This window comes from Suricata suricatta, chromosome 6 (assembly GCF_006229205.1).
Source record: "Suricata suricatta isolate VVHF042 chromosome 6, meerkat_22Aug2017_6uvM2_HiC, whole genome shotgun sequence".
NCBI lineage: Eukaryota > Metazoa > Chordata > Mammalia > Carnivora > Herpestidae > Suricata > Suricata suricatta.
In genome coordinates this window covers 79,630,929-79,647,067 of record NC_043705.1, presented here as the reverse complement: position 1 = coordinate 79,647,067, position 16,139 = coordinate 79,630,929, and the positions used below count along the sequence as shown (strand labels likewise).

The 16,139-nt window shown below is 39.7% G+C and overlaps 1 protein-coding gene across 1 annotated transcript in view; it reads left to right on the top strand.

Annotated features, from left to right (window-relative positions):
• The window catches only part of FBXL17 (F-box and leucine rich repeat protein 17), a gene marked incomplete at its 5' end in the record, with an annotated part of 472,906 nt that overhangs the window by 443,598 nt on the left and 13,169 nt on the right, over nucleotides 1–16,139 (top strand). The window contains one exon of the mRNA XM_029941235.1: nucleotides 7,488–7,630. Within this exon, the coding sequence (XP_029797095.1) occupies nucleotides 7,488–7,630 (143 nt within the window). The remainder of the gene's footprint in view (nucleotides 1–7,487; nucleotides 7,631–16,139) is intronic.

Here is a 16,139-nt window from a genome sequence, read left to right as displayed (position 1 = left end):
AGAAATTTCTTTGCAAATGGCTTTTATCCAAGTATTACATGAAAGATGTTAATCCCACTGTTAAATTTTAACCCTAGTTCTTTCAAGCACCAGGGCATTTCTTCTGATTGTGTTGCAGATACATAGATCCATAGCAGAAGATAGAACTGGAAAGGACAAAATGGCACATGCAGGTCACTTGTTAATGCACTCATATGACTAATCTTCCTTTTATGAGGAAAAAATGTATTTTTAGTTGTAACATTTATATCAGATTGTTCACCGTGAAAGTAATACCTGCTTTCATTTAGAAAATTTTAGTTCTCTCCTTAGTTCATTCACTTATCTTTTACTATTTTATCTATGCTTTCAAAATCTTTATTTTCAAATACTTTAAGATTTTATTTTTAAGTACCAGTGTGGGGCTCGAACTCATATCCCCGAGATCAAGAGTTGTAATCTCTACTGACTGGGCCAGCTAGACACCCTAAAATATTTTTATAATTCAGAAAAGTTGTAAAACTAGTAGATGGTTCACATAATACTCTTCACCTACCTACCTCTAATGTTGTCAACTCATATAACCATAGTACAATTATCAAACCAGGAAATTAACATTGAAACAGTGAGATAAGTAAGTTACAGATTGTATTTGAATTTCACCAGTGTTTTGCCCTAATTTTATTATCTATTCCAGGATCCAATCCAGGATCTCACAGTCTACTTGTCCTGTCTCCTTAGTCTCCTTTTATCTGTGATGCTTCCTCATTATTTTCTTATATTCCATTACTCTTACCCATTAGATCTGTAGAATGTTTTTCAGTTTGGGTTTGTGTGAGGTTTGGATTGAGATTATTTATTTTAGCAAGAATACTGCAGAAGGGACCAGGTGGTACACAATGTCCATATGTGTTATTACTGGTGATGTTAACCTTGGTCATTTTGGTTAAGGTGATGGCTGTTGGGTCTCCACTGTGATATTAGTAATTATACTGATATTCCCTTGCAATATCTTTGGCACTATGCTAATATTCTGTTTCTCCCCAAAACTTTCACCCATCCATTTTAGCATTGATTTGTGGATTTTGCCTGCAACAGTTACTACTGTAATTTGCTTGCTTGTTTGCTTAATGATGTTTTTGCCTTTCTCCCTCCCATCCCTTCCAAATCTATTAATTGAAACTTTTCTGTAAGGAAAAGTTGTCCTTCCTTGACTCTATATCCATCTCTTTCTTTCTACCCCTATGAATATGGATTTGGGGATCTTATTTGGCTTTCTCAAGTCTTGTCCAATACACTCATTATTTATTTTGAGATTCACATTGTTTCAACTGTGACCATTTACATCTTCTTCTGAATGGATCAAAAGATATGCCCTCATTCTTTTTTAAGCACTTCTTTTTTTCTGATATCACAAAATGTTTCAGACTCATCTTGTATTTTCCCTGTCCCAGTACAGGAATCAACCATTTCTGTAAGAAGCCCTAATTTTTTTTTTCATTAGAGAATGATATTTATAAATCAAGACCTAGGTGCTTGTAGACCACTACTACCGGAGTGTCATTGCTCCTAGTCTCTCTCAGCCAAAAAAGATAGGAAATACATGTATATATATTAACCCATGCATGCACATACATCATATTTTTTAGTTATTTCTAAGTCTGTGTATCTGTTATGAACCAGCAGTCCATTCTAATACCTCTGATTCCAAATCAATACCACAGGGTTTATTATAAACCTCTTCCCTTTTCTTATTTACAACTTCTTTCTCTGACAGTGAAAAGACGGGCTCTCATCATTTACAATCCTAGATTACACATAAAGTAGTTACTGAATTGCTAACTCATACCCCCTGTGAGAAATAGAATTACAAACTGGAGTACAAACCATTTGCTGAAGGTTCTTTTTGAGTTTCAACTTACAATATCATGCCAAAATAATGTTTTCCAAAGTGACTTAATTCTTAATTCCCATCTCCATCTGTGTGGTTATTTTATTTGTCTGGGTCAAGCTCTTCATTTGTAATACAATTAGCCTCATTTGTTACTGTTTGTATTCTACTTCCTGGTCTCCTACATCCTTGTTAGGTTTAATTTTTTTTAGCGGGGTGGGGGGAGGTATGTAAAACGTTACTATGATTCACAGTCAAAGCTTTATCCAGAGACATACTCCAGGAAGTGTCCGTCCCTCCTCACACCTCCACCTCCACATTCCATGCTCCCTTCCTTCCTCCCCTTTCCTACCAACCCCCTATAATTAAACAGTCTCTGTATTTACTGGTTTCTCTCCCAATTCCTTTTTCAGAAGGGAGCAGATTTGTAGGTTTTAAAAATTATTATTGCATTCTCTTTTATACAGTGATAGCACACCATATAAATTCTTGCACTTTTTTCACTGAATGACTTGGAAGTTCTTAGTATTATTAAAAGCATATTTTTCAAAAAGTGTATTTCCAGGGTAGATTCTAAGAAATGGAATTTCCTTTTTTTTAAATTTTTTCATGTTTATTTATTTTTGAGAGAGAGAGAGAGAGAGAGAGAGAGAGAGAAAGAGAGAGCGAGCGAGCGAGCATGACCGGGGGAGGGGCAGAGAGAGAGACACAGAATCCGAAGCAGGCTCCAGGCTCTGAGCCATCAGCACAGAGCCTGACACAGGACTCAAAATCACAAACTGTGAGACACTTGACCCACTGAGTCACCCAGGCACGCCTGGAAATGGAATTTCTTAGTCAAAATTCAGCATATGTGTGCTCATGGTTTTCAGTTTCTCTGTCTGTTTATAGAAATGCCTTTTAGTGGATTAATGTATAGTCTTGGTAATTATATAAATTACTGAATTACAGCTTTTAACTTGTGTAACTTTTTAGAATTTAACTATTTTTATTAGTTGTACTTAGCACATAGAAAAGTATATTAAAACTGCGTTGAGATTAGAAATTAGTCTTGCATAATTTATCCCTTTTCAAGGCTCAGTAAATATCATTGCAATGTGTCAATAGCCCCTAGTGAAGGTAGTATTCACACATTACATTTACAGCCCTATTGTCCAGGTGCAATCTACAAGTTCATGATCACTGATGGAGAGTAAGCAGTTCAGGAGCTCTGCCAGTGACATAAAGACTAAATACTTATATAATGCTCTCTCTCATTTGCCCAGAGCATTTATTTTTCAAAACTCTTTAAAGTCTTTTCATTTTATATCAACTGCACCACTGTGGAATGCTTTGGAAAAAATATCACATAAATCACGACATTTATGTAGTGCCAAGCCCCTTATATGTATTATGTCATTTTAACCTCAGACCAACTCTGTGAAGTAAGCAGGAGATATAGTCATCAACATCCCCAGTGTCCAAGTGAGGAAGCTGAGACTCAGAAAAATGAAATATCCTGAGGTCAGACATCTATTAAGTAGTGAGACTGGAAATGAACTTGAGACTATATCACACTACAAGTGTGTGAACAACAATGAAAAAAATCCAAAGGTAGGATATGGTCACAAAAATGAAAATTGTTCCATATATTCTGGAATTTACAGATTCTGTTGGACCTGTTGTTTTATGGTCACAGGGTAAATACTGGGCTCCCTGTAAGCTGTAATAGTTAAGTCCTGAATGGTGGTAAAAAGAAAAAATACATTCTGTGCACATGCAGGCTCCTCACCTGCTGTGGTAGAATGAGCACTGGCTTTGGAGCCAAACTATTTCAGTCTGTCCCTTGGTTTTGCCACTTATTAGGGCTGGGGCCTGGCTGAAGCATTTAACCTCAGTTTTCTACCCTAAAATGAGTATTGTTTTTGCAAGGCTATTGGACAGATTAAAAGTAACTTCATCAGAAGACTCTCTAGTGACCCCCCCACCAAGTGTTATTCCTAACGTGATCAGTCCATTTCCTTCAGAACATTTGTTATAATCTAGATTTACATATGGTGTTGTGTTTATTTGTTTCATATCTGTCTCTCCCACTAGAATATAAGTTAAAGGACATCAAGGACTCTGGTTGTTTTTTCTACTCTGTGTCCCTTATACCTCCTCCAGTGCCATTAATCATTGAATAAATATTTCTGAAATAAATCCTGCCACTTCCTTGGCCTTATTTTTATTTCAGCGTCACAGAATGGCCTGCAGCTGCCCTACCCTTTCACATCTCTCTACCCTTACATACGCTGTTTTCTTAGTCCAACAGCCCTTCCTCCTTTGTTCTTCTAGAGAATCCTTACTCATCCTTCAAGACCTAGCTCAGCTCTTCCATGAGGGCTTGCATGATTTCTCTTCTCCCTTGAAGAGTGAGAGGCTCCAGTGCCCCCTTGGCATGCTCTAGTAGACCTAAACCACATTACAGTCATTGGTGTGTTCAACTAATATTTTTAAGAACCAACTCTGCACCAGGCACAGGCTAGGTTTTGGGCATACAGCAGTGAATTGGAGCTGTCATTCTACAGGGAGAGGTGGGCCACAGCAAAGTAAATAACCAAACAAATTAATAACAACATTTCCAGTTGTGGTAAATGATAGGGTGATAAGCTTTCAGAAGCTGACCTTTGACTTGTGATCTGAGAAGCGAGAACGAGTTAGGAATGGGAAGAGATGAGGAATGAGCATTGTATTGTCACTGCTTACTTTGGTGTTCCTCATCCCACCCCATTCAGCTGGCCTCTGAACTCTGTGAATCGTCCTGTGCCCAGCACCCAGCACAGGACCAGCGTGTCACACCCACGTGCTAGTCGTGCAGCATGTCAGAATTGCCTGGTGCCTGACTTAGTAGATCTCCTGTGCGGCCAGGACTGAGAGCCAGTGTTCCGCTTATTATCCCTCACTCAGTATCTTGTTACCAGGAAAGTTATTCATTCTTTCTGTGACTCAGTTTTCTGATCTTTAAAATGGAAATATTAATAACAACTTCATAGGGTTTCTGAGAGGATTTAATGAAATAATATGCCTAAAATTCCTAGTCTAGTGCCTAGCCCATGAGTATTCAATAGATATTGGATGAAATGTTCTAGAGCAAGTACTCAGGAGGTGTTTGCTGAATAAATGAACAAACTAAGGAATAATAAAGTTTAGTTTTTACTTTTGTATATAGAACTATGTCAAAAAATAAAATGGAATGCCCATCCTGATTTATCTTCAGTTGTCTTACATACTGCTTATTTTAATTTGGGCAAGAAAGGAAAAAAGGGAAATAATAAACACCAGTGGTTTTACCAGTTAGAATCAATAGCTATTGACTCTTCATTTGCTTATAAAGCAGCCTCTGAAAAACTCTCAGATCATTATTTTTACCTTTTTCTGGCCAGCACAGGTGCTTTCATGTTCTAGCCCCAAACCTAAATAAAAGTACACAATCTTACCACCCTGCGGCCATCTGCAACTTGTGCTTTGTTACCTTCTGAAATCGCAGTCTGATAAAGACTCTGCATTGAAAGAAATTTCCCTTATGTATATTCTACTTCAGTCATCATAGGAGATCCTCAAGATATCATAACTAGTGCTGGGTCGCGTGGGTGGCTCAATGGTTAAGCGTCCAACTTAGGCTCAGGTCACATTCTCACGGTTCATGAGTTCGAGCCCCATGTCAGGCTCTGTGCTAACAGCTCAGAGCCTGGAGCCTACTTCAGATTCTGTGTCTCCCTCTCTCTCTGACCTTCCCCTGCTCATGCTCTGTCTCTCTCTTTCCCTCAAAGTAAATAAACATTTAAAAATTTTTTAAAAGATATCATAACTAGTGAATATTATGACAATACCAGAGATCATGATTTTCTAATGGCAAGGACACCAGTGGAATTAACCTGGGATATTGATATGCTTCTATGCACAAAATATCACTGACCGCTCAGCAAATCTTTGGCAAAACCCCCTCTACCCTGCTCCACTTCCTTGAAAAATAAATGTCAAAGTAGCAGGGCACTTGGGCAGCTCAGTCGGTTAAGCATCTGATTCAGTTCAGCTCAGGTCATGATCTCACGGTTTGTGAGTTCAAGCCCCGCATCAGGCTCTGCGTTAACTGTGGAGTGCTTGGAATTCTCTCTCTCCTTCTCTGTCTGTTCTTCCCTCGTTTGTGCGCTCTCTCTCTCTCTCTCTCTCTCTCTCTCTCTCTCTAAGTAAATTTAAAAAAATAAATACATGTCAAAGTAGGTGCAAAGGTGAGAGCATGAATAAATTTCTGGCATGAGGAATTTCTAGGAAAAAAATTTTGGCCTTTATCACATTTTCACTGGAATATACTGAGATCATGGGTGTTTTTGTAAACCTTCAATATCAGGCTACTTAGGCGTGTTTTGATACTTGAATCCTGGACATGAATTTTCTAGTAAAAGAAAAAATACTACTGAGGTAATTAGCAAAGAGATTTTGCCAAGTTCTTTCCTGTGAGCTATAAGAGTTAACATTTATTTACATGAGTAATTCACTCTGCTCTTATCAATCTAGTCAATTGGAAAATATCATCCGCCTTTAATGTCACCCAAATCAACTCATGCTATCTTAGAATGAGGAAATAATTAGCAAACAATTTCTCTGTCCTTTTTAATATGTGTGGCATTGTTTTCAGGGTTTTCTTTTACAAACCAATACACCATGAACTTATTCAGGCAGGAGGTATTGAAATCTGTTTTTCTGCTCCACAAATGTAGAGGTGTGCATGTCTATCAAGTCAGAAGTCCGTAGCAAAAAGCTACCTTCACTGATTGGTCGCTCTGACAGGGTGCTGGGTATTGGAGCACTGATAAGTGGTGCACATTGTAGATTATGGGATAAGCCTCTGCCCTTCAGTAGTGGTCCAATGCTAAACAGTCAGGAAGACTAGAGATACTGATAGTTTTCAGATGACAGGCTTCATTTTATATGTTAATAGAAGGAAGACTTGGGATAATGATGAGGAAATTCACCATAACAAATGCATTCCCTTTACTGCACTCCAGCATGGCACCAATTAAGTTCAACTGTATGTATAATGTGCTCTTAATTCCTAACAGTCCCAAGAAGGACTAATGTGAAAAATATTATACAGTCTTACATTTTTACAGATCACGAACAGATGGTAAAAATTATGCCAATCGGTAAAGAAATTTATATGCAGTATAACACACCTCAAAATGGTACTTACATGGATTTTTCTTTTAAAAAATTATTAAAGTTATCTTGGGTGAAGTTTAGTTTCTACTCAGCATTTTCTGTAACATTATATGTGTAATTCATTTTAATTTATTCCTTCTGCAGATACGAAGGTTTGAAAGTACAGGTAACCTTGTAATGAGTAAAACTGATAAGAAGCTCTGTTCCAATGAAAGGGAAATTATGGAATGATTATTCACTTTGTAAAAGGGTTTGTCATAGAGCAAGCTGTCCTAAAGCATTTCAAATTTAATTTCATTTACAAAACATTCATTTACACACAACATTTCAGGAACAAATTTAGTGAGGAAATGAGAGAAATCGTCATAATAAGATAGAGATCCCTTATACTGCTAACATTTATGCTTGCGTTCGCTCTCTCTCTCCCTCCCTGCAGCACTGATAGCCATTGGCCAGTACAGCATGACCATAGAGACCGTGGATGTTGGATGGTGTAAAGAAATTACGGATCAAGGAGCCACCCTGATTGCGCAGAGCAGCAAATCTCTGAGATACTTGGGGCTGATGCGATGTGATAAAGTAAGAGTTGCCTATCAAGTTTATAGTTAATAGCTTTCTATCACATTCTCTCTCTCTACCCCATATGTATGTATGTGTACATGCACATACATGGGCTGTTAGAGCTATGGATTGCAAGATGCCTGGTTTTCTAAACTAATCTGAGATTATTTTTGCATTTCTCTATTTAAAAAGGAATTTTGTGCTTATGCAGAAAGGAAATGCAATCATACACACAGTCAAATTAGATTTTGGCCTCCTCTCCCTAAGTCCGCAGACCAAAATTAAAAATGTTTGCACGTCACACAGCAATGTGCAGGGTCTAATGGTAAAATTCTTTTGTGGATTCCAAGTTTCCTGCAACAGTAAGGTGGAAAGAACAGTGCCAAATTGGTTTTTCGCAATTTGAAGTGTGATTTTAGTGCTCAACATCTATGTATTGTGGTCATCTGGGGGCAATAAAAGGCCAGTGAGGGAATATTCTGTGGGAATTTGTACCTTTCTACACTTAAGATGTCACTTTTAGCACATGAGGAGAAATGGTCCCTGAGGTCCCACTGAAGGTGTGTGGTGCTGGCCAGAGATATGAGTGTAACCTTGGGAAATTGTGCCACATTTAATATGGGGCCCTTTGAAGACTCAGGAGAAAAATGATAAAAATCCGTACTGATCACCAGCTACTTCCAAGATGCTTTCCAATTTGTTACTTCTGTAGGTCTAAGAAGTGGTTATTTGTGCTATGAAGGGGAGAAGATGGGGGCTCAGTAAGACTAGACCCTGGTCTGAGGCCGCTCATCCAAGTGTTTCCACAGGCCTCCAGGGTCTGGGCCCAGTGCCTGTGCCACATCCTGGGTGCCGTCTCTAGGCACGGGTACTGCTTTCTTGGAACAGGTCCATCTCAGACACTTGCTCAGAAAGTGCTAGCATCTCATAATAATTTACACATGTGTGCTACTTATACAAATGGTGATTAGGGACAGATCTAGCAAAAGAGAGTGAAACTAAATATATATGTCTCTCAAAGGACATGCATTTTCTAAATGTAGCACATTTGGGGGCAAATAGAAGTATGGCCCAAATCCTTTGTGTGCTTTGTCATTTTTGTTAATTGACCTAGTTCTTTTTTCCAAATGCTTTAAAATCCCAGCTTATACCAGGCCTTTGCCAGTTAGTTATGTTTAGAGTCAGCCTCAAAAGCTGGCTGACTTTATTACTAAGCAACAGCACTGAGACCCAGGGGTTGCAAGTCTCCCTCAGATTTCACTGCTAACTAACCTAATGCTGCTACTAACCCTATCACCTGAAAATGACTCCTTTTAGGGGCATCTGGCTGGCTCAGTCAGTGGAACATGTGACTCTTGATCTCACAAGAGTTGTGAGCTCAAGTCCCATGTTGGGTATAGACTATGTAAAAATAAAATCTTTTATTTTTTTTAAAAGAGTTCTTTTAAAACAAATTTAAAAGTCTACAGTAGGCAGAGTATTCTAGAAATTCTAAACAATGATAGCAGCTTTGCCCAGTGTCTGCCAGAAGAAACTGCTACTCCCTGAACCAAGGACACCACAATGTGTTCATTCAAAATGGATCTGCGTATTCACCAGCTCTCTTGGCAATTACCATATTTCTAGTCCGTACTCGTTAGATTTGTTGAGGTCAGCTCCACCTTCAGAGATGAATAGTAGAAGTTTATGTTCCAGTCAGTACAAGAGAAGATTATTTCTGACATATTTGCTGACCAGCATTTTGCTTATTTTAAGTTAAGGAAAGGATCCTTTTCTAACCAGATGTAAATTAGTCTAAAATGAGTGGGGAGGCTGTTCTGACTAGTGGGCGCCCTGAGAGAGTGTTAGTTCTTTGCTCTTGCGGCCTCTGAATCCTTTCTCCAACCAGTGAGCCGCTCTGAGAGCTGCTAGCTCCAGGACCATACTGTCTGCCCACAGCCTGCCATGGTGCTGCCCAGCCCAAGAGATGCCGGGTCCAGCCTAACTGCCTGGCATCCATAGGCTTAGGGCACCTCAGAACCAGACACAAGAGGTTCTGTGAGGACAGAAGAAGTTTCCAAGGCACCCACAAAGTGCAAATAAAGCCTTGAGCATAATCACTTGTTTGTTGATTTAGTTGGATGGTAGTAGCTACTCAGCTTTCAAAATTTGTGTTCTGCAATCTGTCTCCAGATTTTAAATTTTTATCAAGACTCTAACAACGTGAGTGACAAAAAGGTTAATAGTTGAGGGTTTGGACTCAGAGACCACAGTTTGGTTCAGACCTGGGCCCTGCTCTTAGTAGTGTTATCTTGGGCAGTTCCTTGCTCAGTGCCTCTGTTTCCTCATTTGTAAAGTGAGGTAATGATAGTACTTGTAGACTTATCTGAGCATTTAAATGAGTGAACATTATACCAAGCCTTTAGAATAACCATGTCTGTTATTTATAAAATACTCAGTGCTACTGATTATTCTTATCATCAATGTCATGTTAACCTGTGTTTTGATATTTGAAATTTCCAAATAAGAAAAAAATGTACTGCCTACTATCTGATTTTGAAAGGAAATTAGAGAGGAAAAAATAAACTAAGATTAGAAAAGATGTTGCCTTTTAACTTTTTCCTCAGTTACATTTAAAATTAAGATTATTAGTTTCTATACTAAGATGTCAATAATTACATTTTTTACATACTCAACAAAGGAAAACTAATGCCCGCATGGGACAGTCTATATTTGGAATCCACTTACTAACCAGGGAATAGGGATAAAGAAAGATTTGCAGGGTGAGAAAAGGCTGAGTTGAAGAAAAGACAGTTCAAATAGGCAGGGAAACAAAAAGAGAGTAATAAGAAAATAGTGGAGGAAAATAAGAATAGAAATAGAAAACACAGAGAAATCATGATCAGCATATGGAGACGAAGACACACTATATCTCAAGGTGTGGAGCTCATCTGAGCCAACCAATAATCAAAGAACAAAACTATTTGGGTCTATCACTCTTTGTCCCTTAACCAAATCTGCTAACCATTAATAACTCATCAATTTGGGTCCTTCCCCTTACTACACACCAATTGGAGCCAAAGGAGGAGCAAGAGACCTCAATGGTCTATACCATTAACCCCCTGTCAGGAATTTTGTCCCTGGGATTCCTGTGCTGGGGGAGGGTTGGGGCTTGTGATGTCTATGTGTCCCAGGGCTTGTGTTCTGTGGTCATGTGGTTCTGTGAAATAGTGAAGGCAGTTATATTTTCTTTCACACACAGCCAGTTTCATTTGGGGCCGCTTATATTTAATTTGGAAGCTATACTTTACCAAACTCGAGCTTTTTTCCTCACTTGGGCTTTTGAGGAATTGAAAGAATAACGAAATGCATTGCATATGTTGTAGGAAAAGATGTTTTGCTCTCACTCTTCTTTCTCTCACTCATTTGGTAAACAAAGAACAGATGAGAAAGGTTCACCATATTCTTTGCAGATGAAAGCAACATGCGCTTAGATTGTCAGACAACGTGTTTGGCCCCAACACTGGTGACTCGTAGGGAGGAGTCCTCCAGCCATTCCACAAATGCAGCATTCCCTGAACACTTGTAAAATTAGGAAGTGCATTAAGAAGCCTGTGTTTGAGTAGCTGTTCCGATTGCTGGATGGATAAGCATATTAGAGGCATTACTTTGAGTTTTAAAGCCGACGCCACTTAATCTCCTAAACTTCAGTGCATTGTAAGAACCAAGAGAAGAAAACGCTGTGTGAGACGGCTTTGATGAATTGGGGTGAATTTATATTCTTAAAGACTGTTCAAAGGCTTACTTGACCTTGGGAATTAGAGTTGACCCGAAATCACCTATCAACTTAACACGCATTTATTTGGTGATTTAGTTAAAACTGCTTATATAATCAACGGGACTCTCCAATCAGAGTGCTATGTTTACTCTGCTTTCCACAATTATAGATAGGCAGTGGCTTTGGTCAGAGAAATCATTTTCCCAATCTCAGAATAGAATATTCTGTAGAATTCTAGATACCATACAGATCTGTTTCTTCTCATAATACGATATTTTCCTCATTTCTTATAAGGCCATTTGGATGGAGAACAAAACTGAAAAGGACAAAAAAAAAATCATGGGAAAGCTGTAAGGCAAATGGAAATGCAGTGTTCAGGGTTAATGAAAAATGTTTGGGGTAACAGGGTTGATGAGAAGGGAGGGAGCCCAGTGGCATGGCATTGGCCGAGAAACCAGACCTCGCCAGAGGCAGCCTGGCTGGTTTGGGAAACGTCGGTGATAAAATGTCGTGGTGGAAACCTCTGCAGTGTGTGTTAATACAGAAGTTTGGAGACAGAGGGCCTGAGTTATGAGCAGCGAATAAGATCATAAATGTAGCGATTCTCAAATGCCAAACCCTTGTGAAAAGCAGTTGGATGGAGAAATGCTGGAGCTTTTAAAAGCTCCCTTTCACTTTCTTTCTTTCTTTCTTTCTTTTTTTTAACTTCATGCAGAACTAATTTTACACACTGTTCATTTGATTTGAAAATGCCAGCGTCTGGGGTATCATTAAAGAGCGTTATTGAGGGAGCCACTCTTGGCAAAGCATTTGGCCTAAAATGCCTATTTGTTCGTATGTCCCTGCAGAATTGTAGATAGGAAGGAGAGAGTGTACCTCGATTTACCTAACACCTCCCCTCTGCCTTGGCTGGGACCAGGTAGCTGCCCTTGTGTTGGGAGGAGACTCCTTCTCCTTGGCCTCTAGAGGCGCCAGGAGGGTCGTGGGGGCCGCATTACTGAAGGAATAGACATAAATAGATTTTGAAAGGTCCACCCCAATGTCCTATGACCAAAGCCTCTTGGAATTTCTTTGATTTCTAGTTGACATAAATTAGAATTACACAGGCGTGAAGAGTCCGCCCAGAAAAGATCAGAGAGGCTGCTGGGGGAGGAGAGGCCTCTCTGTGATCCTATTGATTATCCAGCTGCCTTCAGGCCAGGGGCCTCTGTGAGCCTGACTATTATTGATCCACACCATGGAAATAATCGAATTAATTCATTTCTCATCAAACTGCCATTGCCAAGACCTTTCTCCTCACCTGCTCCAATTCCTGAAGTACTTAGTCAAGGAGTGAAATAGATGATTTCTTTCAATAAGAAATGATTTCTTCAGGTCATAAGAAATTCTTGTTTTCACACAGAGTTCCTCATTTAAATGGTAGGGAGATTTAATCAAATCAATGAGAAGCCAACACAGAAAGCAAGTAATAGATACCAGTCATCTCTTTAAAGCCAGAAATCTACTTTACAACCTTCAAATATCAAGGGCCAAGTTTTGTGTGCCCAATTTAATGTAAAAATATTCAGGAAAAATTGGCCACTGCATTTTTCAGGAAGTAATTATGGTAAGAGAAAAAGCCTCAACAACCTAAATATTTCTGTGGAGAAAATGGAGTTTTTATCAGCTTGTTTAGGAATCAGGAGCAGGAAAGCCCTGTGGGGAAAATAGTATAGGACTCTGTAACTAATATACAGAACTAACTGGAAAAATCAGTTTAAAGGAAAAATAATTTGTGGGACACTGTGTCCAGGATTGTTTGGGTAGCAATTCAGCCATGAAACAAAGTGTGTACCTGCAGGGACTCCCCTCTTCCCTGCCATGCACTCACAGCTGTTTCCAGATTGCCCATAGCCAAACCTGGGAATTTAAAATTTATGCCTTATCAAAGAAAATAAGGTGAAAAAAAACAAAACAAACCGTTTTCTCCTGATAAGGTGGGAGTGGCCTTGACTGTATTAGATTGTGCAGTCCCAGGCCTGGGCAACATAACCATTGCCGTGACAACCCACAGTCACGTGTTCAGAGGGAGAGGGAAGATGAAAAATGGTGAGAGCATGGCTGGGGCTCTAAAATCTGAACCGAAGTCCTTTGCTTGAAGTATCAGCATCTTGTTCCTTTTGCTGATAAAACAGTTTCTCCAGGTGATTTTCACATAGGAACACTTTAAAACACATTTTACAACCCTCTCCTGATTATTCCTGGTAATTGAAACAGAAAAACACATCAGCTGAAACTCAGAGGTTACCTGACAACCGCACTGTAGCGAAGCACTCCCATCTCCCCTTCTGCCAGTCCTGGGCACCTGAAAAGCCTTCCCTGTATTTAAACATTAAACTAAGAAACACAGCATGGAGCTTTATGGCAAAGGTTAAACTGGTAAGCGCCAGTGTCAGACTGCTGGGTTTTCAAATCTGCTTACTTCATTTTACTGTCTGTGGGACTTTGGACAGCTTAATCTCTAAACACCTCTGAAAAATTGGGATAAATTTACTCCGTAGGATTGTCATGAGACTAAATAGATATTCCAATAAAGCGCGTAGTCCAAAGTCACGCACACTGCAAGCCCTCAGTAAATGTCCACTACCACTGCTATAATTATTTATTTACATAACGTATCTGTTCTGGAATCTGCTCTGTGATATTCAACCATGATATGAACTACCTGGTTCATGATGTAGCCATGAATAGAAATTCACATGCAAGGATCTTACAGAGAAATACCAGGCCCTGAGACTTAGCAATTCTCAGAAACAAATAGACTCTATCTTTTTTCATCGCTAATGTTCATTAAAATGACAATTACAGTTATTATAAAGGAAGAAGAAACTCTGAGACCAGTAGGTCTCAATCCTTTATGGTGAACAGAGGAAAAAGACTTGCCAGGTTAGAGGGCCATTTGGTGTGCAGGCTGGGACTTACTTGGTTTGCTTCTTCAGGAAAATCGACATCTCCCTAGAACCCTTATGGGAGAGCTCTGTAAGTAGCTGCTTATGTTTTGCTCACTTCTATTATGGGAATGATGTATGAATTTCTTCTTTCTTTTTTTTTTTTTTTTTTTGTAAAGGAGGAAGGAGAGGGCCTACTGTTCCCCAAATGCTGGAGGAATAGAGTGTTATGTTGGAGTTTGCCTGAAGGCACCCGGGAGCGTCATTGCTTTGTAGTAAATAATCTCCTTGGAACTTTGATTTGGCTTAAGTAATTATATGAAAGAATTAGGTTGCAGGATCATATTATTTTTCTAATTTAGAAACAGAAAAGGTAACAGCAGTTTCTTAACAGGGTTCAGATTAGATCCCAGAACTCCCAAGCACCTGACTTCACAGAATAGAAACAAGGACAGCCCACAGTGGCTCAGGAGACTGCGAAGCCCATGGGAAGGATCCAGCTCCCGCCTGCACATGAGGCTGGGCCATCCAGCAGCAGGTTTGCAGTGAACGCCCTCCCCTCTCCCAATCTGTACCTATTTTATCCATTTATTCAAGAAATATCTGTTGAGTGTGCTTACTGGGTTCCAGTCACTGTGATAGGCAAGGAGTCAGAAAAAAAATGGTGAACAAGGCAGTTCCTATCCCACAGACCCCGAAGCCTCCTGGGGGAGATAGCCAAGCAAACGGCAATTACAATGCAGTAAGACTGCAAATTAATTTTCAAAAATGGCACCCCAAAGTATATTTCTTCTGCATGAAGAACCTTGCTTTGACCCCACATCTGCTTTCATCTGCATTCCTCAGTTCTATTTTCTGCCACTCTACTATTAAAGTCCTTTCTGCAAAGGATAGACTATGAACAGTTGTCCTTTCTTTTTCAACCACTCCTTACAATCTACTTCCTTCCTTGCCGTGCCACTGAGTCTGCTCTTCTCAACATCATTGTGACTTCCTTGTCACCACAGGCAGTGGCCACTTCTCTGTCCACAATTGGCCTCCTCACTTAGCAACCGCATCCACGTGGTAACCATGCCCTCCTTCACGAAAATCCTTTTCTCTTGCCTTCAATGTCACCACACTCCTGGCTTTTCTATCTCCATCTCCCATACTGCCTCTCTCATCTGTAAAGTGGGAATAAAAATGACACTTATCCCATAGACTACGGAGAGGACTAAAGGAGTTAACGCATGTAAACTTACATGAAGCAAGCAAGGCCATGTGGTGGTGAATTCCTACCTTCTTCATCCCCCTCCCTCTCCTCCTCACAAGATCATAAGATCCATGGATTTCTCCTTCTGTGTTATATTGCCAGACCTAGCCTTCGGGGCTGATACATAAGTTACTTAACAAACAGATATTGGATGAGGGATGGATGGATGGTGTTTCTTATCTGGATTCTGTGTAGCTCCAAGGTTCTGAGGAGGTTCCTCAGAGCAGCTAAGGCAGGGTAAGGCAGGTCCTTACCATCTAACTGACTCAGCCAGAACAACCCCACTTTTACTGCTTTAATTTGTTTAGCTTACTTATTTTGTTTGTGTATTTATTATTTTGGTTTGCAAACATATTGTACAGCTAAAAGCAAGTTTAAAAAACATTAGATCCCACTTCCTCCTAATAATTTTGTAGAAGTAAGTATCTGGAAAGAAGGAAGGAAGAAAGGCAACACCGTGGACTTAACACCAGTTTCCTGTAGCTGGGGAACCTCTCAGGGTAACTGAAAACCTCTTGGGTTCAGGACAGTCACAGACTGAGTTCAGGCGTCTGCTGTGTGATTGGACTCGGCATCCTTCTGAGTCTAACC